Genomic DNA, 26,224 nt, shown 5'->3' on the forward strand with positions numbered 1-26,224 from the left:
TGACCTATTCCTCCTTACCAGGATCTCCTAAGAGACAAAGTTTTGGGTTTGTGCCCCTGAGAGGAATTTGGTCCTTCCAGCCGGCCAATGTAACATGTAGGTGCATTGTAGTCCAAAAGACAGTATGTATATGTGCATGCGTGTGTGTCCTTATTGCCTTATCTTCCCCATTCTCTTTCATCAACTACTATTACCACTATTATTGCCATTAATACTACTGCTACAAGTCTATAATTCCTTATCTGAGACTGAAATCTAACAAACTCTGAAAATCAACAAATTTTTCATAACACATATTAGGGCAAAACCTGTCTCACTTGACTTTCGATGGCAAAACCTGACTTGAATCAACCAATACAAGGCCTAGATAGTGGTCTCTATCTCTCACTTAATGAGAATATGCACATGCTTTACTGCAAATATTAACACATTCGATTACAAGTTTGACTGCAGATTCACTTTATCTTCTCACCTTTCCAAACTTCAAAATATTTTGAATTCTTGAGTATGTGTGCTCCCAAGGGTTTCACGTAAAGGGTTATACATCTGTACAACTAATATAAGTTGCATCTACTACTACTGATGTTGACTATACAACAAAATTTTGCCCTTGAGTAGCTCTATATTTGTTATTCCAAATCATTCTGACATCTCATTAGCCTAAAGGTGCATAACTAAAGAGAAAGTCTTTCACCTAATCCATCTCTTGTTTAATAAATGTGACTTTTAAAAGATTTTTTTCCAATCATTTAAAGAAGAAAATTACTATAAATCTAAATCAACACAATTATTAACAGTCACAACAATATCCAAAGTCTGTGGCCATAACCCCGGCTACCAGCACTTTCTATGTCTAATTATTAATATTAATACTATTGAAGTTTTCATTCATATTCAACATCCATGTCTGGTGCATTTTGTTTGATGAAAACAAGCTAATTAGTGCTAAAACTACCCTAGTTCATAAATTTATTCCTAAGAACATTAAAAGGAAGTCAAGTGAGACATGTTCAGTAACAGATGTTTGCCTTTTTTGGCTGCCTTTTTACAGTTTGTTCTCTTTCATTACTTTTTAAGAAATTTAGTTAATGTTCCCTTTACTAGAGAACAAGCATACCTCGCTTCCCAGGAGGTGGTAGGGGTGGGGAGGAGGGATTCCCCCAGGGTAGGCACAGTCTGTTCATTCTCTTAACCTAACTAATATCTACTCAAATGCTCTCTACATTCAACTTTTCATTCTTTCATCCAGGTTTTCACTTGTGTAATTTCACAATCACACTCTAGCTTATCTCAAAAAAGGATGCATATGTTGACTGGCAACTGTAGAACTAGAATTATTGTAAACAGTATTACTAATGACTATGGGCCTCGTGTACCTCAAATATCTTTCCCACACGAAGATATCTCAGAACAAAGAGTCAATTATGGTTGAGAGAATTAGATTGAATCTTTTGGTTTCTACAGTAAAGAAAGATTGTGAAGTGTCTTCCAAATGTAAAGATCCAAAAATACAAACTTAAAATTACTGTATTTCTTTACCTAACCCTCCACATTTGAAAATCATTTTGTGTGCTCAGAACTGTGATGTGGTTTAGGCGGTGGTAGACCGGTATATCTAAGTAACATCACAATCCAGATCTTGCATTTGCCAAGAGTGCTTTCTTTAAAATTTTGTAAGAATAGTTGGACATATATCTTGACCTACTTACTGCTAAAGGAATTTTGGATGGAGTACCTCCATTATTTTTACCAATAAGTATCTCCTAAATTAGAATAATAGTAGGAATTTTTATCTAGAAGGAAAGATTTAATAAAAGGAATGATGGATAAAAAAATATACCTCAGACTCAGTTACTACTGCTGCAAGGCAACAAGGCCATTAAAATGTGGGCTTTTAACTGTAACTATGCAAATTTTAATCTAGTCAACCCATTCTATGGTCAAAATTAACCTGATGTAAAGAACTTAAGGTATATTTGAAATTCCTTTTTTTTCATTTCTAAAAAATATATTTCTACAAAACTATTTTTTTTTTTTGTCGTTTATGAGATGAAGCTACAAGTATGTTAAAAAAAAAAAAAAATGACCAGCAACTCTTTTTTTTTTCCTCCCCTCTCATGTAGGATATCCGCTCGGGGGAATTAAAGGTAGGGGTGAGGGTGGGAAGACACATGCCCACCATGTGGGCCACAATTTTCTTTGAACAAGAAAAAAAGTGAAAGCAGGAACTCAAACAATACTTGCACACCCACATTCATAGCAGTATTATTTAAAATGTCCAAAAGATGAAAGCACTAAGTGTCCACTGATGAGTGGATGGATAAACAAAATGTAGTATATACATGCAATGGAATATTGTTCAGCCTTAAAAAGGAAGGAAATTCTGACATATGATATGATGTGTAAGAACCTTGAAGACATTAGTGAAACAAGCCAGTCACAAAAGAACAAATACTTTATGATCCTGCTTGTATGAGGTACCTAGAGTAGTAAAATTCATAGAGACAGAAAGTATAATAGAATGGTGGTTGCCAGGGTATCAAAGGCAGGGCGAATAGAGATTTAGTGTTTAATCGGTATGGAATTTCAGTTTAGGAAGATAAAAAAGTTCTAGAGTTTTAAGAACCACAGCCTTGTAGTATAGTTTGAAGTCTGGCAAATTAATACCTTCCATTTTGTTTTTGTTGCTTAAGATTGCTTTTGCTAAACGGGGTCTTCTCTGGTTCCATACAAAGCGTAAAATTATTTTTTCTATATCTGTGAAAAATGATGTTGGTAATTTAATAGGGATTGCATTGAATCTGTAGATAACTTTGGGCAGTATAGACATTTTAACAATGTTGATTCTACCGATCCACGGGCATAGTATCATTTTCCACCTATTTACATGTTCTGCGATTTCCTTCCTCAGTGTTTCATAGTTTTCCCTATAGAGGTCCTTTACCTCCTTAGTTAAATATATTCCTAGGCATTTTATTTTCTTTGTTGCTATTTTGAAGGGTACTGAGTTCTTAATTTGGTTCTCCGTTTGACTGTTATTGGCATATATGAATGCCTCTGATTTGTGTGTATTGATTTTGTATCCTGAGACTTTACTACATGTTGGCGTAGATGTGGAGAGACAGGTACACTCATACACTGTTGGTGGGACTGTAAACTAGTGCAACCCCTGTGGAAAGCAATGTGGAGATACCTTAAACAGATTCAAGTAGACCATTCGATCCAGCAATCCCATTATTGGGAATCTACACAGAAGAACAAAAGTCATTCTATAAAAAAGACATCTGCACCTGAATGTTTATAGCAGCACAATTCACAATCGCAAAGATGTGGAAACAACCCAAATGCCCATCAATTCATGAATGGATTAGCAAAATGTGGTATATGTATACCATGGAATATTACTCAGCTATTAGAAATAATGGTGATATGGCATCTCTTTGGTTCTCCTGGAGAGAGTTGGAACCCATTCTATTAAGTGAAGTATCCCAAGAATGGAAAAATAAGCACCACATGTACTCACCAGCAAACTGGTTTCCCTGAGTGCACATTTGGGAATAACACAAATTGGATATCGGACAGAGGTAGGGGCTGGGTGGAAGGGATGGGTGTATATCTACTTGATGAGTGCGATGCACACTGCCTGGGGAATGGACACGCTTGAAGTTCTGACTGGGGGGGAGATGGGGTGGGGGGAGGGGATGGGTGCACACCTACATGATGAGTGCAATGTGCACTGTCTAGGGAATGGACACAATTAAAGCTCAGACTCAGTGGGATGGGGCGGCATGGGCAATATATATAGCCTGAACTTTTGTACCCCCATAATGAGCTGAAAAACAAAAAAATTAAATAAGAAAAAAAAAAAAAGTTCTAGAGTTGGATAGTGGTGATGGTTACATAGCTATGTGAATGTGATTAATGCCACCAAAATGTATACTTAAAAATAATTAAAATGGCATATTTTATGTTATATATATTTTTATAAAATGAAAATTTATAAAAAAATTTTTCAACAACTTTTATTATTTAAAATATAAGACTACTTAAAAATTGGTGTTTGATCCCTTCTAGGGGTGTCAGTAGTTTAAAGGATAAACAGAAGGGAAATCCTTACTAAATGAAACCATTTAGACTTCCAGTAGTGAAAACTGAAAATACAGTGAGCAGCAAGAAACAAATTTTTGAGTGTTTGAATCTCACTCCCTCTTGTTCATTCACACACATCCCTGCCTATGTAGTTGGTATGCAAGGAAAAGATGTAAGCCTTTATTACCTCTAACTGGACTGATGCAAAAGGCCTCTTATTATTGCCCACCTGGTCTCCACTCCAGTACACTCCAAATGCTTTCGACAGGTGCACCATCTCAAAGACCATCTATTATGTCAAAGTCATGGTCCACAGCCTTTTGTACTCCTAATTACCCATTCAGCAATGAACAAACACTCTCAGTCTTGCATTTCGAGCTCTCCACAATCAAGTATACCCTTCCCAGATGTATTCCCCAAAGAAGGAATGTACTTCTTCACACAACTAGGAGCAGTCTATAAATTGCCAGTGTAAAATAGGGCAGGGCTGGGAGGCTTAAAAGCTGTAGTTCATTTTTTCACCTTTCCTGGAAGGTAATGAAAATAGCTTCTGTGCATACTACTTTTGTTAAGGACACGTATGCATTAGAAATATATATCCTGTTAGCTGGTGGCAACAGTATAGACATATACTGTAATTAATAAATATGCTCTAATAAAAGTGGATTACAAAGACTATTAGCATTTCAGGAAAAATAGTAGTCATATAATATCCTTGTCTAAATTTATATAATTTTCCTTAACAACATTCATATAATTTCCCTGTCTAAAACACAGTTGCAATAATTTAGTTTTAGTAAATTTGACTCACAAGCAATTTAGCAACATAAGATAAATATGACATAATTTAAAAGTTTTGGTTTATAGATAAAGTATAAAAACTAAACATCTGTATTTTAAATGACAAAAACTATTCAATAGATAGAAAAAACAATTTTTTTAAAATATATCTCCATTGTCTAATGGTATTATAGATTGAATTGTTTCCCCTCCAAATTCATATGTAGGTTCTAACCCACAATGTGACTTTATCTGGACTTCTCAGAGCTTTTAAGGAGGTAATTAAGGTTAAATGAAGTCATGGGGCTGGGGCCCTAATCCATTATGACCAATGTCCTTATAAGAAGAGAGAAAAAGATACCAGGGAGGCATTAGTACAGAGGAAAGACAACGTAAAGACACAATGAGAAGGTAGCTGTCTGCAAGCCAAGGAGAGGGCTTTAAGGAGAAACTGGCACTGCCGGCACCTTGATCTTAAACTTCTAGCTCCTGAACTGTGAGAAAATAATTTTTGTTGTTTAATCCACCCAGTCTATGGTATTTTGTAATGGCAGCAAGTGGCAAGTCAAGAAAATAATAATCAGTGACATGAAAAGGGAGAGAAAGATAAAGGATGAGATAGACATATTCACACACAGAACAGAACATGTGGGAGATGTAAAAAACCCAGACACATATACAGACACTGTGAGACACCATGTTATAAACTAGCATTTTGTGGTCTTTTAAGAAATTGTTGGTAAAGATGTCTCAATCATGTGTTCCTTCTACTATTTACACAGGGACGTTTTAGGAGTTGCTCTGACGAATAGATGAACTTAAAGTCCTGATTCTACTCTCAGGTCACAGGTCTCCATGCTCTGGTTTAGAGAATCCTCATTCAGAAACCATCACTGAGTGGTTAGGAAATGGCCTTTGGATTTTTAATCCTTCAATTATCATGCTTTTAACAGATGTCTTCATTTTCCATTGGCCTCTATTATATCTCCTTGCTAGTCTGTGCTCTGTTACAAATATAGTTGCTGTACTATCACATTTGGGGCAAACTATGTGATGATCACTTTTGCTAGTGTTCTTCAAATAAAAAATCATACACATATTTGGGGGTTAAGGGGATCAGCAAGATTTACATAAGACATAACAATAGAACAAAAGCATCACTTCAAAAAAAAAACGAATTTCAATGGAGAACCATCTTTGGAATGAAATAGGTTCACAGTAAAATCTCACGTGTTTTTATCAAAATTAACCCAATAATTCGCTGGAAAAAATGGTAATTTAACTCTATGTCCTGTTTTACAAATACTTACAGAATATTCCCGAAATATTGATGATGATTCAGATAAACTACAGGAATCATGTGCCAAACGGGAAGACCCTGTCAACACAGCTCCTCTCCAGTCGTATATGGCTTTGTCTGTGAGAAATATAAATGTAGGTTAAAACAATATTTATCTAGGAAAAGTACACACTGATCATATTGCTTAATGTTACATAGAGGAAAGCAAATCATCTTTATGGGCTCACTATTCTGTATTAAAATCACATCTTGTCATCTAATCAGAGAGAGATGAAGAAGTGATAGCACTGCATAGAGAGAGACCTCGATTAATTGGCTCCTTCATACTGTAAAGCTCTCGTGTGTTTCCTGCATACAGTGTGCCCATCAGAAAACTAATAGGTTCATTCTCTTCTAGAACATCAACTTCTTTCTTCAAAGGAGGCTTAAAGCAAAATTATACTTGTGAATAGCACTTATAAAAATAAAAGGAAAACTTCTCGCTCATATATAAGAACTTAAAAGGAAAATTCAGAATTATTATGGAGGCACAAGTTTTGAAATTACAAAGTAAATGAAATTATTAAAAGCATTTAAGTTAAATAGGTTGAAAGAGCAAAAGGTTAGCCAGCATATACCCACATATTTCTTCTGTCTTGTAGCAGCTGTTAAATGAGATTTCTGCAGTAACCTTTTTTTCTTTTGCTTAATAACAAGGAGGAGATTTAAGATTTGTCCCTTTATTTCTCAGAGATATTAATCATTTAAAAAAAGGAAAAATTCAGTTCAATCCTGCCACCCAAATGAATCAAACTGTTTTCATATTTCCAATTTTTCTTCTAAAATTTACTCATATACATATGTTCTTTCCTGAAACTTTAGATTTAATAGAGTCATGCATGGACTAATTAATTTTACATGAATTTAGAGAGAACTCAGAAGTAATCAATTCTCTCATTTCATTGCTTCAATTTATTTATAGGAATATAAGTTGAGTGTCCTATAGGGAGGCAACAAAGTAACATGAAATAATAAAAAAGTAATGTTATCTCAGAGACATCCTAATCAATACTTACACATTCTATCTCATTTTAATTTTATAAGTATTTCTTCTTCCCTTTTAGTCAAAAGAGTCTCTGCCCTCTTTCAAAAAGGCAAAACCTCTAGAAAAGGCAAAATATTCATACACTTCAATCACAGCTCAATGTGAGTAAATGAAATTCTTTAATGGAAGCAAATGCCAATAATGGGTAGCTTGTAGAAAACCTGAGAATATTAGTAAATGAGAGGAAGATAGCAAAGGAAAGGTCATACACTTTATGCTTTAACTGGGGACCTTTATGAGCCCAGCAGTATATAAAAGGATAACACAAAAGTTTAATAGAGATGTGAAAACCCTTACATTTCTTATGAAACTTTCTTGACCAATTCAAAGCATATTCCAACTCACCAGCACTATTCCTGACCTACCCACCTCCCTTAATGTACATGACATTAAATGTTGCACTACTACAATAAGTGTTCTCACATATTTTAGATATCATGCTTCTCTTTCCAATCTCCTTCTTAAATGTATAAACTCTTCCAGAGCAAGGGTAATATCTTACTTGGAACTGCTCTGTTTCTGGCTCATTAGCAATGTAAGTAAGGTAGCCATGTAAACACTGGTGAAAAAGAATTGGTCTTGAGAGGTTAAATATCACAGGCAAAGAGGGGATCTTCTTGATCACTGAAGAGCCCAACCCAATATGAAACTGAAAGCTATACAACTTATTTTTCCCAGAGAATGTAGAGCATTTTCAAATATTTTATCTTGTTTATCCACAAAACAGACTCATGCAGTTGAAAGAGCCATGCATTATTTTCTTCAGTATGTAGGTATCATACTAGAAAATGTAGCTATAATTTTTCCACTTCAGGAAGCAGTAAAGCCTCCACTAAAATCCTCAAGGTAATCATTCACACACTGATGTATGCTAATGACTCCTCCTTAGAAGCTAGGTACAGACGGTGACATGCTACAAATTCCAGTTTATTTCACAAAGTCAGTCGAAAGTTATAAGCTAATAGTTTGAAGGAGACCAAAGTCATACATCAGACTAAATCTTCACAAACCTGTCTCAGAGTCAACAATCTTCACAGAAACACCACATGGAAATAAAGATTCTCAATTCCAGATGTGTCTGTATGTATGTGTGTACACATGTGTGCAACAGCAGGCTATATATTGATAGGTGGAACAAAAAGAAAGCTTGTCAGTAATCCCAGTTATTGGTCAGCAGGACAGAATGAAATATTCTAAGATTAAATAAATCTGAGGAAAATGCACCATCAAAATGTGGAAAGAAACCAAAATGGGCACATCAGTTTAACAAGGAGTTATTAGTTAAATAGCAGCTATCTCTGAACATAAAAAATTTGTTAAATAACTACCCATACTGATATCTTCCTGACTTTGCACTTCCTCAGTATTTATTTTAGACTCTCTTTCAAAAAACTATTATACCACAAGTTCATGTTAGTTTGCTCCCTTGTGCATATCTCATTCCATATCTAGATGTAAGTCTTTCACTTACTTTGTATTCTCCATGAAACTGAATATAATGCTGTGTGCCAAGCCTGTGTTTGTGTGGTGTGTGTGTGTGTGTGTGTGTGTGTGTGCGCGCGCGCGCAAGCATACTCCTGGATCCAGGACCGGATTTGGCAGTGATTGAAAGGCCAACCAGCAAGACTATAAGAATAAAAGGCTCCACATAATCCAAACGAAATAAATACATGAAGAAACAGAAAAGCCTTAAAAATAAGTTTTAAAATCCTTTTTTCCAAGATCAAATATTTTTTACCAGACCATCTCCCCTCATTTTCTAGCATCATCTCAATGTTTATAATGGTAATAGTTTTTAAATATCATTCAGTTGGAGGTAGCTTTTTATTTTTCATTTTTATTCAAATTCATGTAGTTAACAATAAATCAATTATTTACACAGGTGTGAGATATTTCTAAACGTAATAAGCATAGTTATTTTAGAAGCGTTAATTAGACAAATGACTCACAGAAAACTGATAAGATAGTACATCACAAGTGACATTTTCAAGCAATGAGGACAGAAAAGGGAAAGAGGAAAGAAGGAAAGAAAAGTTCTTAGGTAGTTAAAACATTCACCACTTCTAGAATTCCTGTAGTGACAAACATTTTCTCCATATTGTAAATCGATAGATTTGTTCAATTCATGTGGATATTAGCAAAAGACCCAAAGACCAGAGGAGTTCCAACTTTTCAAATATACAGTTTCAGTCCACTTAGAAACCAAATGCTCTTATCAAAGTCTATGCACCCAGCTATTCAGGAGGCTGAGGCAGGAGGATGACTTTAGCCCAGGAGTTCGAGGTTGCAGTGAGCCATAATCACACCATTACAGTCCATCCTGGGCCACAGAATGAGACCCTGTCTCTAAAAGAAATTAAATAAAATTAAAAATAAAGAAATAGTCTATGTAACTGCCTCCAATAGAGCCAAAGGAAGTCCAAATGAAAATGCAATGTATCTTTATTAGGGTATGATAAAATCAAAGACACCACTGGGTTTAGTGGTCCCGTGTCCCTAGAGCCTCTTTTATGCTAAGCTCGTTCTGTTTCCCTTTTATCAATTCCCTGGTATCAATTAATTCTTTGAGTTAATTACACATGCAGTTTTAATCTGTAGGTAATTACAAACAATTAATAGTTAGGAGACAGAATTAGCAGTTCTTAGTTTGATTATCTATATAATTAAAAGGGGTGGTAAACTAGAGTTGACAAATAGCATCTTAATCATTTGAATAATCAATGCCCAGAAGCTTTCTTGGGTGGCTGAATTCCATCTGTGACATTAGTTTAAATTTTAGAATAAATGACTGAAATATCCATTTAAATCAATCCATAAGTGTTAAATTATCATACAAAAAAGAACAAGGTATATATTCTAAAATTATGTAAGCCATCTTCTTTTGTTTGTTTATAAGGAGCTGTTTCCAAAAGAATTCAATACAAATAAAGATTTGTAGGGGAGAAAAAGTATAATCTTTTTCTTTACCCATTTCAAAGTTCATGGAGCTGACACCATTATAACAAAGACTGATTAACAAAAGAAAAAAGCATAATGAATTTACTTATCAAAGTTTTATATGACAAGGGAAGACCCAAAGACTAGGGAAGAACCGTATTTTGATGCTTAGGTTTGGTGAAGTATAGATGGTCATGTAGAAGTATGATTGGACAAAAGCAGATATGATCTAAAGATAATAAACTGTGGGAAACTCAGCAAGGCCTGTTTCTTCAGATTCTTCTTGATCTCTGGGTATGGGGCAGGACACCTGTCACATGAAGATCTTCAGGGGGGATAGGCGGAGGTCAGGGGGTGACCTTCCTAGGTTTTATGGCTTGCTTTCCATGACCTGCTTCTAGGGAAAAAGGTGGGTAGGAAAGGTCAGAGAGACCTTCCTGCTTCTACAGCCCTACCAGTCATTTTCAGCTCAAAATAGTCAGCATGCAAAGGCCCCATACTTTGGGGGTATCATGTTCTGAGCCCCAACAGATTCAATAGACTGATTTATATATATCTGGTGGATACTAATTAATATTCATGGTTCTTGTTTCTATGTTATAAAACATCTAAGAAATATAAATAACTTTTTTGTACTATATTCTTTTTTTTTTTTTTTTTTTTTTGAGACAGGGTCTCACTCTGTTGCCCAGGCTAAAGTGAGTGCCGTGGCGTCGGCCTAGCTCACAGCAACCTCAAACTCCTGAGCTCAAGGGATCCTCCTGTCTCAGCCTCCCGAGTAGCTGGGACTACAGGCATGCACCACCATGCCCGGCTAATTTTTTCTATATATATTTTTAGCTGTCCATATAATTTCTTTCTATTTTTAGTAGAGATGGGGTCTCGCTCTTGCTCAGGCTGGTCTCGAACTCCTCAGCTCAAACGATCCACCCACCTCGGCCTCCCAGAATGCTAGGATTACAGGCGTGAGCCACCATGCCCAGCCTTTTTATACTATATTCTATTTCACATTTTTATTTAAGTGTGTGATGAGAAAGCAAATAAGACATCACTTTAATCCTTTTTTGGCTAACTGATAGGACCAGTGGTTTGTAGATAGAGAGCAAATACTAAGAAGCAGGGTAAGCTTAAGGTGAGTTAGAAAAATATATGGTAACTTCATTCCAATCAGGAAGGAATGTAATACAGAACAATGGCATCACTATTGTATGATATCAATCTGAATTGCCAAGAATTTGAACACATTTGGCACATACTTCCAAGCAAATAGTGAATAAAAAATGTTCAAAAAGAATCATGATTTCTGGGCCGGGCGCGGTGGCTCACGCCTGTAATCCTAGCACTCTGGGAGGCCGAGACGGGTGGATCGCTGGAGGTCAGGAGTTCGAGACCAGCCTGAGCAAGAGCGAGACCCCGTCTCTACTAAAAATAGAAAGAAATTATATGGACAACTAAAATATATATATACAAAAAATTAGCCGGGCATGGTGGCACATGCCTGTAGTCCCAGCTACTCGGGAGGCTGAGGCAGTAGGATCGCTTAAGCCCAGGAGTTTGAGGTTGCTGTGAGCTAGGCTGACGCCACGGCACTCACTCTAGCCAGGGCAACAGAGTGAGACTCTGTCTCAAAAAAAAAAAAAAAAAAAAAAAAAGAAGAAGAATCATGATTTCTGGTTCAATATGGCTTATTACCTTTGGCTGTGAGGCAGCCCCTTTATAGTGCCACTAAAATAATATAATGATAAAGGAAAAGATGAAAATCTCAAGGTCACAAAAAAATTAAGTCTAACAATTCATTGATTTGCAGATGAGATGAAAATTTTCTTTAATTAGGATGATGAAAGTGAATTGAGGAAAGCAATCAGTGACTTTTTCCTACTAATATAACCCCTCCCAATCTGAAAGATGGTAGGAAGAGGCTGCTTTTAAAGAAATGCTTCCCTCTTTCTACCTGCATCTATCACAATCACCTGGACACTACAACTCCAAGACAATATTTAGGAAAGGAAGTAATCCTGGCTGTAGCAGCAGGATTTGATACAATTCTATTATAAAGAAAGAGCTCTGTGCAAAGGCTGGGGCTGGCAGGTCTTGACAATAATGCATAATAGGGATTGAAATTTTTCATGTGCTGCATAGCTAAAAATAATAAAGAATGAAGGAATAAAATAGGAAAGGCCCCAACTCAGCGGAGCTAAACCATTCCAAATGGAGGTCTTCAGGTCACTGGGAATTAAGCAGAGAACCAGGCATTGGTTCACCTGCTCATAAACTATAGAACTAGAAAAGTCAATCAACATACTCAAGTAAACATGGAGCAGGGCTGAGCAAAAGCCACAGGTTCTCTCTATTTGTAATCCCCCACTGCATAGAGATGTTTCTCCTTATTCAGGGCAGAGTAAACAAACTAGGGCCTACATTAATCACAGTAATGCTGACAACCATTTATTGAAGGCTCAGACTGCTAAACACTTCGCACACATTACCTGATCTAATCTGCATGATAACCCTATGAGGTGGATGCTGATGTTGCCCCCGTTTAACAGAGGAGAAAACATATTAAGTTCAGACAGCGGATAAGAGGTTGTGTGAACCCAGGTTTAGCTGAATTTGAAGCCTACCTGACTATGGCACAAGGGAGAAGGTCTCTGTGGTAGACTGAACAATGGCCCAAAAGATACACACATCCTAATCCCTGGAGCCTGTCAATGTAGCTTATATGGCAAAGAGACTTTGCAGATGTAATTAAATTAAGAGTCCTAAAATGGGAGGATTTTCCAGGATTATTCTGGTGGGCCCTACATGTAATCACAAGTGTCCTTACAAGAGAGGCAGAGGGAGACATGAATAACGAAGTGGAGAAGGAGTTGTGATAACGAAAGCAATAGGCCAGAGTGACGTGAGGAAAAGGTCATGAGGCAGGGAATGCAGGTGGCCTCCAGAAGCCAGAAAAGGCAAGGAAACACAGTCTTCCCTACAGTCTCAAGATGGAAACTGTCTGGCAAACACCTTAACTTAGTCCAGTGAAACTGACTTCAGACTTCTGGCCTCTAAAAATATACGAGAAAATATTTGGGTCATTTTAAGCTACCAAGTTTGTGGTAATTTGTTACAATGGCCATAGGAAACTAATACAGTCTGCAATTCTGAAAATCTAATAAAAGAGTTGAAGTCTAAAAACAGTCTGCTAGACCTAGGGAAAATTTTTAGAAAGGTGTTTGGCATTCTCACTATAACAAGCCAACTCCCTAAAATAGAAGCTAAAGCAATAGAGAGAAAATAAACTAAGACTTACATATAATAATAATTGGAAGTTAACTAAAAATGGAAAGTAGAATTTTTTAAAAGGCAAGGAGTACAAAGAAAGCAATACAATGTCAGACTTAAAATGTACTTAAGAGTTGGTAGGGGTGTAAGTGACAGTGCAGAATATCAAATGGCTGGGTTTGGCAAGTGCTCCTAGAATGCATAAGAAAAGCAGCCACAGATATGAGAAAATTATGAGAGAGATTATAGATTAAGGATGACAAATAATGAGTGCCCATCAAAGGAACCACACACATTACTGAAGATGAAACCAGAATAATCAGAAATGAAGAAAACACACTATGTAATAGTTTTTCTAAGTTGAACAAAAATGATCTGAATCTTCTATTGGGATTCATTGAATTTTGGGGAAAGCTAATTAAAAGAGACTGTATACCAGTACATTCTGCAAAATTAGAGGAATAAAAAAATATTTAAATTATAAGAATAAAGAAAAATTCATACAAAATATCTGCAAAGGTATAAAACTCAGGTTGTTCTCTAATTTCTTCTGTGAAACAGCAAAAGAACCAATAAATAGACCACCAACAGAATTTTCAGGTAAAAGAAAAGTTGTGAAACAAATTTTATAATCGTCTCGAATGTGTAAAAGCCAGGAAAAAAAAATCATGCTCAAATATACCAATGCTATGAAAATCTGCTCAGAAAATGTTTTATGTAAATAAACAAACATACAAATACTTAACTGAAGACCAAAACATGAATCGCAACTAAAGATAAAACAATTTAGAAACCATAGTATAAGAGAAACAGCAGTTCTTCCGCTAACCAGTATATTCAATTCTTGTAGGGTCATGTGTAGTCACATGGATTCTACAGGGTGGTCTTAAAGCTTGGTCCTACCTATTTTTACCTCACAGTTTCTTTTCTGCATATTCTATTTTCCCAGGAACCAAATCATTTTTTTTCCTAAGGTATAAACCTGTATTCACCACAGTTCAAATGAGCTTTCAAATGGAATCTATTTCTATGATTATCAAAACAACAAAACCAGTTTGTTCTGTCATGTATTTACAATGACTAGACATTTTATTTGGTTTGGGACATGTACCCAGAGACCCAATAAACAAGAGAAGAATAACAAAGAACAATATAATGGCTATTTTCATTTTCATAGAACTTAATGATTTTTCTCCCTTTTAACAACTCACACTGAATCACCTGAATCATGACACTGTCCTTCACAAAGCTCTTCTCTGTATCATGGGAACAACCTCTGAGTGCTCCTATCTATGAAGCTATGTGGTTTAACAAAGCAAAAAAATATACCTGGAAAATAGATCATAGTAAAATACACCAAAATTTAACAGTGATTATCTCTGGGTAGTAGAATACTACAGGATTGCCATTTTTTTGTGTGTGATAGTGTTCTGTATTTTCTAAATTTTCTGCAATTAATCGTAACCAATTGCAATTTTAGAGAAAATACATTTAAAATAGTGTGTTTTTACCTATATATTTTTAGGTAAAAATAGGGAAAAGTTACATTAAAATTATGAGCAAAAGCAAGGTCTGCACAAAGCAGTACAAAACTTTAGGAATGTTTGCCTCTAGGGAAGCATTAGATAAGACTAAATTTTATGCCTATTTTTCTAAAAAGGACATTTTGTACTTGTAGAGGAAAAAACACACTTTGTTTAAATTCCTTTAACAAATATACGCACAAAAATAAATGGTTCCCTTAACTATGCTCTCAATGACACTTTTTAGGGGAGGAGAGGGAGGGGTGGACCACAACATGTTTAGAGTCAGAACTCATTCTCTTCCCAGGAAGGGAAAGAGACAGCTGCTATGTCATAGCAGCTTTGGAAAACACTGGTCTCAGGCTTACAAAGTGAAGACTCTTGATTAAGTAAAGCAGGATTCCCAGGCACCAAGTCTATCAAAGATTTATTCCTGCAACACAGGGCAGCTATCTGAATTTGTAACCTGAACCATCTCTTGGATGGCAGCTCACTTGTCATCTTTGTTGGGAAGCACTTGACAAATGCAGCTCATGCTGGCAGTGGGCTGCAAACTCCAGGAGGACAAAGACTGTGTCCAGTGCACTACTTTATCCCCTACATAACCACAATATCTGGAACAGAATACGTACTAATTTTTTGAACAAATGTGAATGTTAACTAGATGATACATATTTTACAGATGACAATGAAGTCATAGGTTTCTAGGCAAAACTGTCAGAGGTCCTGGGGAAAAGTGGACATTTGGGAGTGTTCTTACTGGTCTCCCTGAAAAGGAAGCAATAATTAAGTACTCTTTTGTCTCATATGATTCTAAATTTTTTAAAAAGATTACTTCTTCCAGGTTTATCAAATTATATATTGATATTTGAACCATATGCACCTTACCTATTTTAGTCAAGGTTTTTTTGATGCCCAAACTCATACATTCCTGATGAAAATGAAAATTTAAACAGACTTGTAAAAAAGTAATTGTCAGTAATGAAAGTCTTTTAAAATGTTCATGTTTTTACATAATAATAATTTTAGGAGTCTTTCATAAGGAAATAATCTGAAATGTGATCAAAGATTAACAAAAGTGATAATAGCATTATTTACAATAGTTATGCAGAAAAGAGTTAACATAGCAAGTCTGAGACTGCTATTCTTAGAAAGATCTGCTTGCAAGGTTGACTTTTGGCTGGCATCTGGGAACTTGGCAGGTAAAAAGTCCCCTACACTGATGTAAAACTTTCCCTAAATGATAAGGGTATCCCACTGTACTCAGACTGTTTGTGCGAGCAATACGGTTTATGCTGAATACCTGCTTTCCTTCTAGAAATCTGGAACGTTGGTACATACTAGACAGAGTGGCTAGGCCCCAATAAAAATCTGTGTGCTGAGTTTCTAACAAGCATCCCAGGTATGTAACACTTCACACATGTTGTCATGACTCATTGCTGAGGGATTAGGTACATTGTGTGTGACTCCACTGGGAGAGGACTATTGGAAGATTGCTTCTGGTTTCCTCTGGACTTTATCCCTTGTGCCTTTTCCCTTTGCTAATTTTACTTTGTCCTTTCACTGTAATAAATCTTAGCTGTGACTATAACTACATGCTCAGTACTATGAGTACTTCTAGTGAATCACCAAACCTGGGGGTAGTCTTTGAGACTGACACAAAAATAAATTTAGAAATAATATAAATGTCCAGTAATTGGAGATCTGTTAAGTAAATTTTACTACATTGTGTACTGGATTATTTTTAAACAACAAAAGTTATGCTTATGAAATATGTTAATATCTATATTATCAAAATATCTTATACTTTTAATTTTGGACAAAAAAAAATCTGCAAATAAGAGAGCTAAACAAAAATGTGCCAAAATGTTAGAAGACATAGCTTCTGACTTGATGTTAAAAGTGATAGCTTCTGACTTGATCAAATTTTTTTCTGTATTCTATTCTCCTCTTTGTTCTAATTAGGCCGATTGTGGAGTTCATGAAGCCTTAAACACATGACTCACATACAGCTACTTGTTAAGGAAAGTTATCCGAATTGTTTTTTCCCCATACAAGTTGCCATAGGACCTAAACCCCATGGTTTATTTCTGAAACCAGACTTGCCACCTGAGCTTTGGAGGACTAGATTAGGAAGCAGCCCATTAGCCTTAGACAAACACATACGAATTAGAAATTGGTACATTGGGACATGTTTGGCTCAAACTCTGCTCAGTTTGGTTTCTACACCACGGAGAAATAATCTAATACATTCCTAGGTATTTTATTTTCTTTTTTGCTATTTTGAAGGGTACTAAGTCCTTAATTTGGTTCTCCATTTGACTGTTATTGGCATATATGAATGCCTCTGATTTGTGTGTACTGACTTTGTATCCTGAGACTTTACTGAATTCATTGATCAATTCCAGGAGTCTCTTGGTTGAATCCTTGGGGTTTTCTAGATATAACATCATATCATCAGCAAAGAGTGAGAGTTTGATCGCTTCTTTCCCTATTTGGACTCCCTTGATTCTGCTCTCTTGCCTGATAGCTCTCCCAAGGACTTCCAATACTATGTTGAAAAGTAATGGGGACAGTGGGCAGCCTTGTCTGGTTCCAGTTCGAAGTGGGAATACTTTCAATTTTTCCCCATTCAGCATGATGTTGGCTGTGGGTTTGTCATATATGGCTTGTATCATTTTTAGATAGGCCCCGTTTATGCCTATTTTGTTAAGTGTTTAAAGGACCTCTATAGGGAGAACTATGAAACACTGAGGAAGGAAATTGCAGAACATGTAAATAGGTGGAAAATCATACCATGCTCGTGGATCGGAAGAATCAACATTGTTAAAATGTCTATACTGCCCAAAGTTATCTACAGATTCAATGCAATCCCTATTAAATTACCAACATCATTTTTCACAGATATAAAAAAAATAATTTTACACTTTGTATGGAATCAGAGAAAATCCCGTTTAGCAAAAGCAATTTTAAGCAACAAAAACAAAATGAGAGGTATTAATTTGCCAGACTTCAAACTATACTACAAGGCTGTGATTATTAAAACTGCTTGGTATTGGCACAAGTGCAGGGACACAGACCAATGGAACAGAACAGAAAATCCAAATATAAAACCATCCTCATTTAGCCATCTAATCTTAGACAAAGCAGACAAAAACATATTATGGGGAAAAGATTCCTTATTCAATAAATGGTGCTCAGAAAACTGGATAGCCACATGTAGAAGACTAAAACAGGACCCACAGCTTTCACCTCTCACAAAAATCAAATCACAGTGGACAACAGACTTAACCCTTAGGTATGAAACTATTAGAATTCTAGAAGAAAATGTAGGAAAGACTCTTACAGACATTGGCCTAGGCAAAGAATTTATGAAGAAGTCCCCTAAGGCAATCACAGCAACAACAAAAATAAATAAATGGGACCTGATTAAATTAAAAAGCTTCTGCACAGCCAAAGAAACAGTCACGAGAGTAAACAGACAACCTACATAATGGGAAAAAATTTTTGCATACTACACATCAGATAAAGGACTGATAACGAGAATCTATTTAGAACTCAGGAAAATCAGTAAGAAAAAATCAAACAACCCTATCAAAAAGTGGGCAAGGGACATGAATAGAAACTTTTAAAAAGAAGATATAAGAACGGCTAACAAACATATGAAAAAATGCTCAACATCTCTAATCATCAGGGAAATACAAATCAAAACCACAATGAGATATCACTTAACTCCAATGAGAATGGCCTTTATCAAAAAGTCCCAAAACAACACATGTTGGCGTGGATGCGGAGAGACAGGAACACTCATACACTGCTGGTGGGACTGTAAACTAGTACAGTCCCTGTGGAAAGCAATATGGAGATACCTTAAACAGATTCAAGTAGACCTAGCATTCGATCCAGCAATCCCATTATTGGGAATCTACACAGAAGAACAAAAGTCATTCTATAAAAAAGACATCTGCACCTGAATGTTTATAGCAGCACAATTCACAATCGCAAAGATGTGGAAATAACCCAAATGCCCATTAATTCATGAATGGATTAGTAAAATGTGGTATATGTATACCATGGAGTATTACTCAGCTATAAGAAATAACGGTGATATGGCATCTCTTTGGTTCTCCTGGAGAGAGTTGGAACCCATTCTATTAAGTGAAGTATCCCAAGAACGGAAAAATAAGCACCACATGTACTCACCAGCAAATTGGTTTCCCTGATCATCACCTAAGTGCACATTTGGGAATAACACCAATTGGATATCGGACGGAGGTGGGGGCTGGGGAGAGGGGATGGGTGTATACCTACTTGATGAGTGCGATGCGCATTGTCTGGGAAATGGACATGCTTGAAGTTCTGACTCAGGGGGATGGGAGGTGGGGGGCGGGGATGGGTGTATACCTACATAATGAGTGCGATGTGCACTGGGGAATGGACACACTTGAAGCTCAGACTCAGGGGGATGGGGCGGCATGGGCAATATATATAACCTGAACTTTTGTACCCCCATAATAAGCTGAAATTTTAAAAAAAGTCAAAAAAAAAAAAAAGAAAGAAAGAATCTAATACAATTTTAACAGTTTACATGTTAAGTGAACTAACAGAAGTATACTCTGTTAGCTGAGAGGTTAAGCAACATCTCTAGTCCTCTCTGAAGCTGGTTGATAATCCCAGTGTTGGGAAATCTGAAACCTAGAATGACTATAGGGGTGAGTGGATAACTTTCCATAACTTTCACATATATGCTCCATTACTAAAGGCTTTATAAAAATCCTGACCCGAAAATTTTGCTTTCCAGAATTTCTATAATGAAGATGTTCATTTTGCAATGTGAAAGAATGAATAAACTTTAGAAAACATAACCTACAGAATATTTAGTGACAAATCTTTGGTATTTTATTGACCAGTTATCCGTGAATTAGTATTACTGTGCAAATTCTGAAATAAGCTGGCCTTTTTAGAAAACAAAAATAAGCATCTAATCCCCTAAGAAAGATTATTAATTTTGTTATTTCCATCTGTCTTTGATGACTGGCTTGTCAAAAGACTGAAGTTCATTAATGTAACATTATCTTTACTAAAAGCTCATTAATGCAATACATTCAAAAAAGGAAAAGATTCTAGTGACAAAAAGCAAAAGGATAATTAGAGAACAGAATCTTATCCCTGCTTATGTCTGTATGCTCTCCAAATATTTCACTCTATTCCTTCCTACACTCCTAGTGGCAAAGAGAACTAGCTTGTCATCTTACAAGGTGTATGGACTTTATGTGATTCGTAGGAATTTAATTAAATTAGTATTGTGGAGAATTAAATTAAAAATTTGTGTTAGTGCTAACAGGCTCACAAAGTCCAAGTATAAAGCTAAAGCAAGTATCACACGTAAATATAACAAACAAGATTGGTAAAATAAGCTAAGGCAAGAACTTTTCATCAATATGATCAACATTTACAAGTATTTGGTTTAAAGATTAGCCAGTTTCGGCCGGGCGCGGTGGCTCACGCCTGTAATCCTAGCACTCTGGGAGGCCGAGGTGGGCGGATCGTTTGAGCTCAGGAGTTCGAGACCAGCCTGAGCAAGAGCGAGACCCCATCTCTACTAAAAATAGAAAGAAATTATATAGACAGCTAAAAATATATATAGAAAAAAAATTAGCCGGGCATGGTGGTGCATGCCTGTAGTCCCAGCTACTCGGGAGGCTGAGACAGGAGGATTGCTTGAGCCCAGGAGTTTGAGGTTGCTGTGAGCTAGGCTGACGCCACGGCACTCACTCTAGCCTGGGCAACAGAGTGAGACTCTGTCTCAAAAAAAAAAAAAAAAAAAAAGATTAGCCAGTTTCTACCTGTCCTTTTCAATTCTTTCATCAGAAAGAAAGTAAAGATGAAATGTAAATTAGTATTTCTACTTGTTTATACATACAAATAAAAAGCTAACTCCTAAGAAGATGATGAAAATTCTGGACATTAATGCTTTAGATGTTATCTATGAAGCTCAGATAGCCATGTGGATTCTGTTTCCATTATTATTAATTGAAAATTGACTACATTAATAAAATATCTCACAGATGCTCTGTCTTCTCCCTCCCACACACCAACAGCTCAAATTCAACAAAATTTGGTTCTTTTGAGAAACATAATATGTATTATTTTAGTACAAATTTTAAGAATAATTGAGGACAAAATTAAGTTTATTTCTCAATCTACTGTACTGGTTTTACTAACTACTATGTCCACATATGAACCTTTGCTCCAGTTAAACTGCTCTACTTAACTTAAAAGAACACTGAGACCCATCTCCACACATCTTCCTATGCCATACTCCCCGTACCCATAACATATCCTAACTGAGCTCCACCTTCCCAACGTGCAGCCAACTTTAAAGGCCAAGCTATAACACCATCATCTTTTTCTCTCCACTCATAAAAGCATATTCAAAAGAATGTGACTGCATGATTACAAAAATAACCTTGAATCTACTCTAGTTATCAAAAAGTTAAATAATTCTCAAAGTTTTTTCTTTTTACTATTAAGAGAAATAGGTTGCAATCATCTCACTGATCATGATACACCAACATGAATGGTTGGAGAGGCTGAAAACTACTAGTCACCACCACTGGGACAGAACACAGCTCATTGCCTCGTATCGTGGTTTACCTTTTCTTGTATTCTAACTCAGCTACAAGACTGTAAGTTCTTGATAAGGCATGGCTGATGTCTAAAATTTATTTGTATTCCTATATACGTAGCACGGCATTTTCTATGGTCAGTTTTCAAAAAATTAACAAAAAAACTTTAATCAATACTTCTTTGCCTTCAAAATTCAGATGATATCATTGCTTCCATTATATATACTTATATCAAATGTTTCCATCCTTTTAAAAAATGGAAGCAAAAAAGATGTAACGACTCTGTACCTGAATGAAGACTCTATCAAAATACAATGAAACAAGACACTGGAACAATTACTATATATTAGCTGATATTAATAAGTTATTAATTTAAGATCAGATATTTGGTTGTGCTTTAATAACAAATTCTTTATCTTTTACAATACAGCTGGAGAATATTTGCAAATGGATATCAAAGAATCTGCTTCAAATAATCGAAGCTGAGAAAGGAATTGGGCGGGTGCACAGATGAAAAAGTACTGACCATGAGTTCACAATTCTTGAAGCTGGTTGATGGGCATATATGGGTTTATTATCCTAGTCTCTTTACTTTTGTATATATTTAGATTTTTCATAATAAAATGGTTTTATACTTTATTCCAAAATGCATAAACTTTTCCAATGCCAAGAAAAGTTTGAATTAAACATCTCATCATAAGAAAAAGAGATCAGACCCAGAGGAAAACATAAATAATAATACTTTTCTATCCAAAAAGTGCTGTTTATAATAAGGAGGAATGGAACTGAATAATATTAGTAAGGCACAAAGAGGCACATCTCAGCAAATCCCCCAAGCAACTCCAAGTACTCACAAGATGACTCTGTTGAAATTATTATAAAATCCTAGGTCAGAACTATCCTCAGGTAGAGCAGAGCATCAGAAATTTATTTATGTACTTGCTTGTTATCTATCTCCTCAACAGAATGTAAGTGCTATAAGGTCAATGACCACATCTTGTTTACCAATGCCTTTCCAGTAATGAGCAGTGTATCTAGCCACATAGTAGGTACTCAATAAATATTTGTCAGTTATTTCTATATATAAAATACATCCTCTCCTGCCTACTGGCAAGAGGCCATAAAATGCTATGGATTTTAAGCTACTAGAATAAAAATTCATTTCAAAGTTTCAAATTTTAATTATATATGTTCCTTTTGAAAACAGATTATCAGTAATGTGCATTTATTGTGCATATTAAAAATACAAATAATTTCTGCATACACCTTCTCATTTTAGCCTTATATCCACTGAGAGGTAGATAAAAACAATCCTAGAAAAGAAAAAACTGAAGTTCAGGATATATTGATAACCTGCTGAGATTCCAACTCTTTTTTAACTCAGAGTTCTTTATTCTATAAATTGTAGAACTAGCTGTATATTCTTTCAAAAATAGGGCATGACAATTGATCATTTCTAGTATTATTAATTCTAATAATAGAGGAAATAGATCCTGAGAAGTTAAACCCAGAGTAAAGGATGAGAAACAGAAAATCAAACCCATTATATTGGCTTTTAGGTACAGTATTAAGGAATATCATCTCAAAATCTTAAAAAATATGTAGAGTTATACTTTTACTTTACATATAGAAAGCCACAAAAGAATATCTTTCCCACTGTAACAATGAGAACAATCCAAATAGTCTATAAAACAATGATTTCTTTTTTAGCCAATCAGAGACCTGTGGTCATAACACAACTTGATAAACTGCAATATAAGGTTGACAAGCTCCTTCAAGGAGAGACAGAACACAAAACTATTAGTTTAGTGCAAAAGTAATCATGGTTTTTAGCATTGTTGAAATTTGCCATTTGATACTGGAATACATTCTTAAATGTGGCCATGTTATACATCATTTTAATGTGTATTTCTTGCTTTATGTTTTTTTGCTAATGACTTATTACTTGCTGTTTATTTTATATTTATTTTGGACTATGGAAATGATGTTAGACTAAAAGAAAATTTGAGTGATATTCTTATTCGAGTTCAAAATGGGCCGTAAAGACAACTTGCAACATCAACAACACATTTGGCCCAGAACTACTGATGAATCTACAATGCAGTGGTGGTTCAAGAAGTTTTGCAAAGAAGACAAGAGCCTTGAAGATGAGGAGCACAGTGGCCGGCCATCAGAAGTTCAGGACATCCAACTGAGAGGAATCATCGAAGCTGGTAGGAGGGTCAGGACAAGAAGCTCAGCAGTCCCCTGGGAGATTCATCATGAAGAGGCAATCACCAGGCGACACACAGACTGCCCAAAGTAAACAGGAAAGAGGCACTCCTATGAGCCATAAGGTGAAAGCAGCAAGTAACTTACAAAGGAAAATCCATCAGACTAACTACAGACTTCTCAGCTGAGACTTTATAAGCCAGAAGGGATTGGAGCCCCATTCTCAGTCTTCTCAAACAGGAAAACGCCAAGCCTAGAATTTTGTATCCTACAAAACTAAGTTTCTTATACAAGAGAGAAACAAAGTCTTTCTCAGAAAAGCTAATACTGAGGAAATTTGTAAAGACCACACCTGCCCCACAGGAAATACTCAGAACTACATTATACATGGATCAGTACAATAGACATACACCACTTAAAACCACCCAAAATCTAAAAGTCAGAGCCCAGATACTACAATTGATCAACAGATAAAACAGAGAAATAAAGTTCTACTCGACAGGATGAACAGAAATCCATCTCACTCATCAATTCTTTCAATAATGTGAATGGCTTAAACTCCACACTCAAGAGACATACGCTGGCTGAATAGATTTAAAAAAAAAATGCAGATAAGCTTACAAAGTGTTATATAACATAGTTGTATATATAAAATTGTTGTATATATAACATGTTATATAACATAGTTATAACCTACTGCAGTCATGAATTATTAATTCCAATATTTAAAACTTATGCCAGAGAAACTACCTTGGGTATAAAAATGGATTACAAATCTATTTGGGAAATTGCCTTTTTTAAAAGGCAAATTAAGGAATAAGGTCTTGCTTTTTTGTATTCTAAAAATTATTTCAATGTCACTATAAATAAATTAACCAACATTAATATTTTTTCTGTCTGTAGACAAAGTTAAATTCTCAGTATGTATACTCAAGAAGTAGTATTCCAGACAGTGAATAATAAAAAAATCTTTAGAAAATGCTTGCACAGAGATTTGCTTTATAGGAATGTTGGTACAAGTAATTAGTATGACTTTTAATAAATGGCACTTTGAAGAACTGCTAAGCCCCAGTAAACCTTCAAGTCAAACCACCTTGTCTTTTATTTTTTTTTTTTAAGCAATAGAACTGTAGTATATTTTGCCAGCATAGTTTCACTACTTCATGTTTAAAAGATTCATATGTATGAAAAGCTTGAAAGAAATACCACTTACATATATCCACTGTATTTCCCAGTGGACATAGCTTAGCACAAACTGATAAAAATGAGGGGTCATAAAATAGGAAATCTATATTCATACCCATTGGTGTGTAATTGAATAGATTCTTTGAATAGTTGCTATAAATTAATTCCAACTTAAAAGCAATGAAATATTTCACCTCTTGCAAAGTAGTCAGAAATGACAAAAGTATTTTCCCCCTTCAGCGAAGAAGGGATATTCTGTGATCTCAACAGTTATTACCTTCATATATCTAAACTATAAACTCATCTCATGGACTGCACAGGAAAATTTGGAGCTCCTTCAAAGCTCAGCCATCCAAAAACAGAGATTCTCATTGGTTTCAAGCACATTTTAGAACACTACAATATTGTTCCAGGATATTAAATTCGAAGGATGACGGACTTTGGTTTCCCTATGAGTTAGAACACAATAATGAATAGTTCTCCTCAGGTTTAGGATAGATTCAAAAATACATTTAGAGATACAAACAAATCTACTGGCTCATAAAGTTTGTATCTCCCTTTGACATATATATTACAGATAGAAAACACACCAGTTATTTAACATTAGGAATAATACAGGGTATCCCAAAAGTCTCCATACAAAGGAAAAATCTTGTAAAATTCTGTAATGAATATTTTGTAAATAAAGGTTCATTTAGCTAAAATTTCCCATTTTCCTGATGTATGGCTACTTCTAGGACACCCTGTAAATGTGGTGGTTACTTAGAATTCACGCAAAACATAGTGCCTGCCCATAGAGGGGTTTATGTTCTAAGACATTTATATTCAATAAGAATCAGAAGCCTACAGATCAGGACTTTTTTTTTTTTTTTACTTTTTTTTTAATAAAAATGATATTTACCACAGCCACACTCAATTAAGCAAGCAATACTCACTAGACATAGGAATAATGCAACATGGTTTTCTTCAAGCCAAAGTTAATTGTCACATCTAGCATTTCCATTTTATACATGGATGTATTGTCTACAACCTCAGCAGGTATTTATTTCATATTTACTAGGTGCAGCTAAACATTGAATGCCTACTACGTGTCAGGCATGTGCTAAGTGTTGAGAATACAAGATGAACACGACAAAGTACCAGGCTTTGAGAAGTACATAGTCTAATGGGAAGGGTAAATAAAGGAAACTCACTATCACTTTGTGCTAAGTGTTAGATT

General features: G+C 35.5%; 1 protein-coding gene across 1 annotated transcript in view; it reads right to left on the bottom strand.

The window, feature by feature from the left end:
* Positions 1-26,224, bottom strand: part of IQCM (IQ motif containing M) — a 310,674-nt gene that overhangs the window by 209,757 nt on the left and 74,693 nt on the right. The window contains exon 6 of the mRNA XM_069493257.1: positions 6,180-6,286. Within this exon, the coding sequence (XP_069349358.1) occupies positions 6,180-6,286 (107 nt within the window). The remainder of the gene's footprint in view (positions 1-6,179; positions 6,287-26,224) is intronic.

This window comes from Eulemur rufifrons, chromosome 18 (genome assembly GCF_041146395.1).
Source record: "Eulemur rufifrons isolate Redbay chromosome 18, OSU_ERuf_1, whole genome shotgun sequence".
NCBI classification, from domain to species: domain Eukaryota; kingdom Metazoa; phylum Chordata; class Mammalia; order Primates; family Lemuridae; genus Eulemur; species Eulemur rufifrons.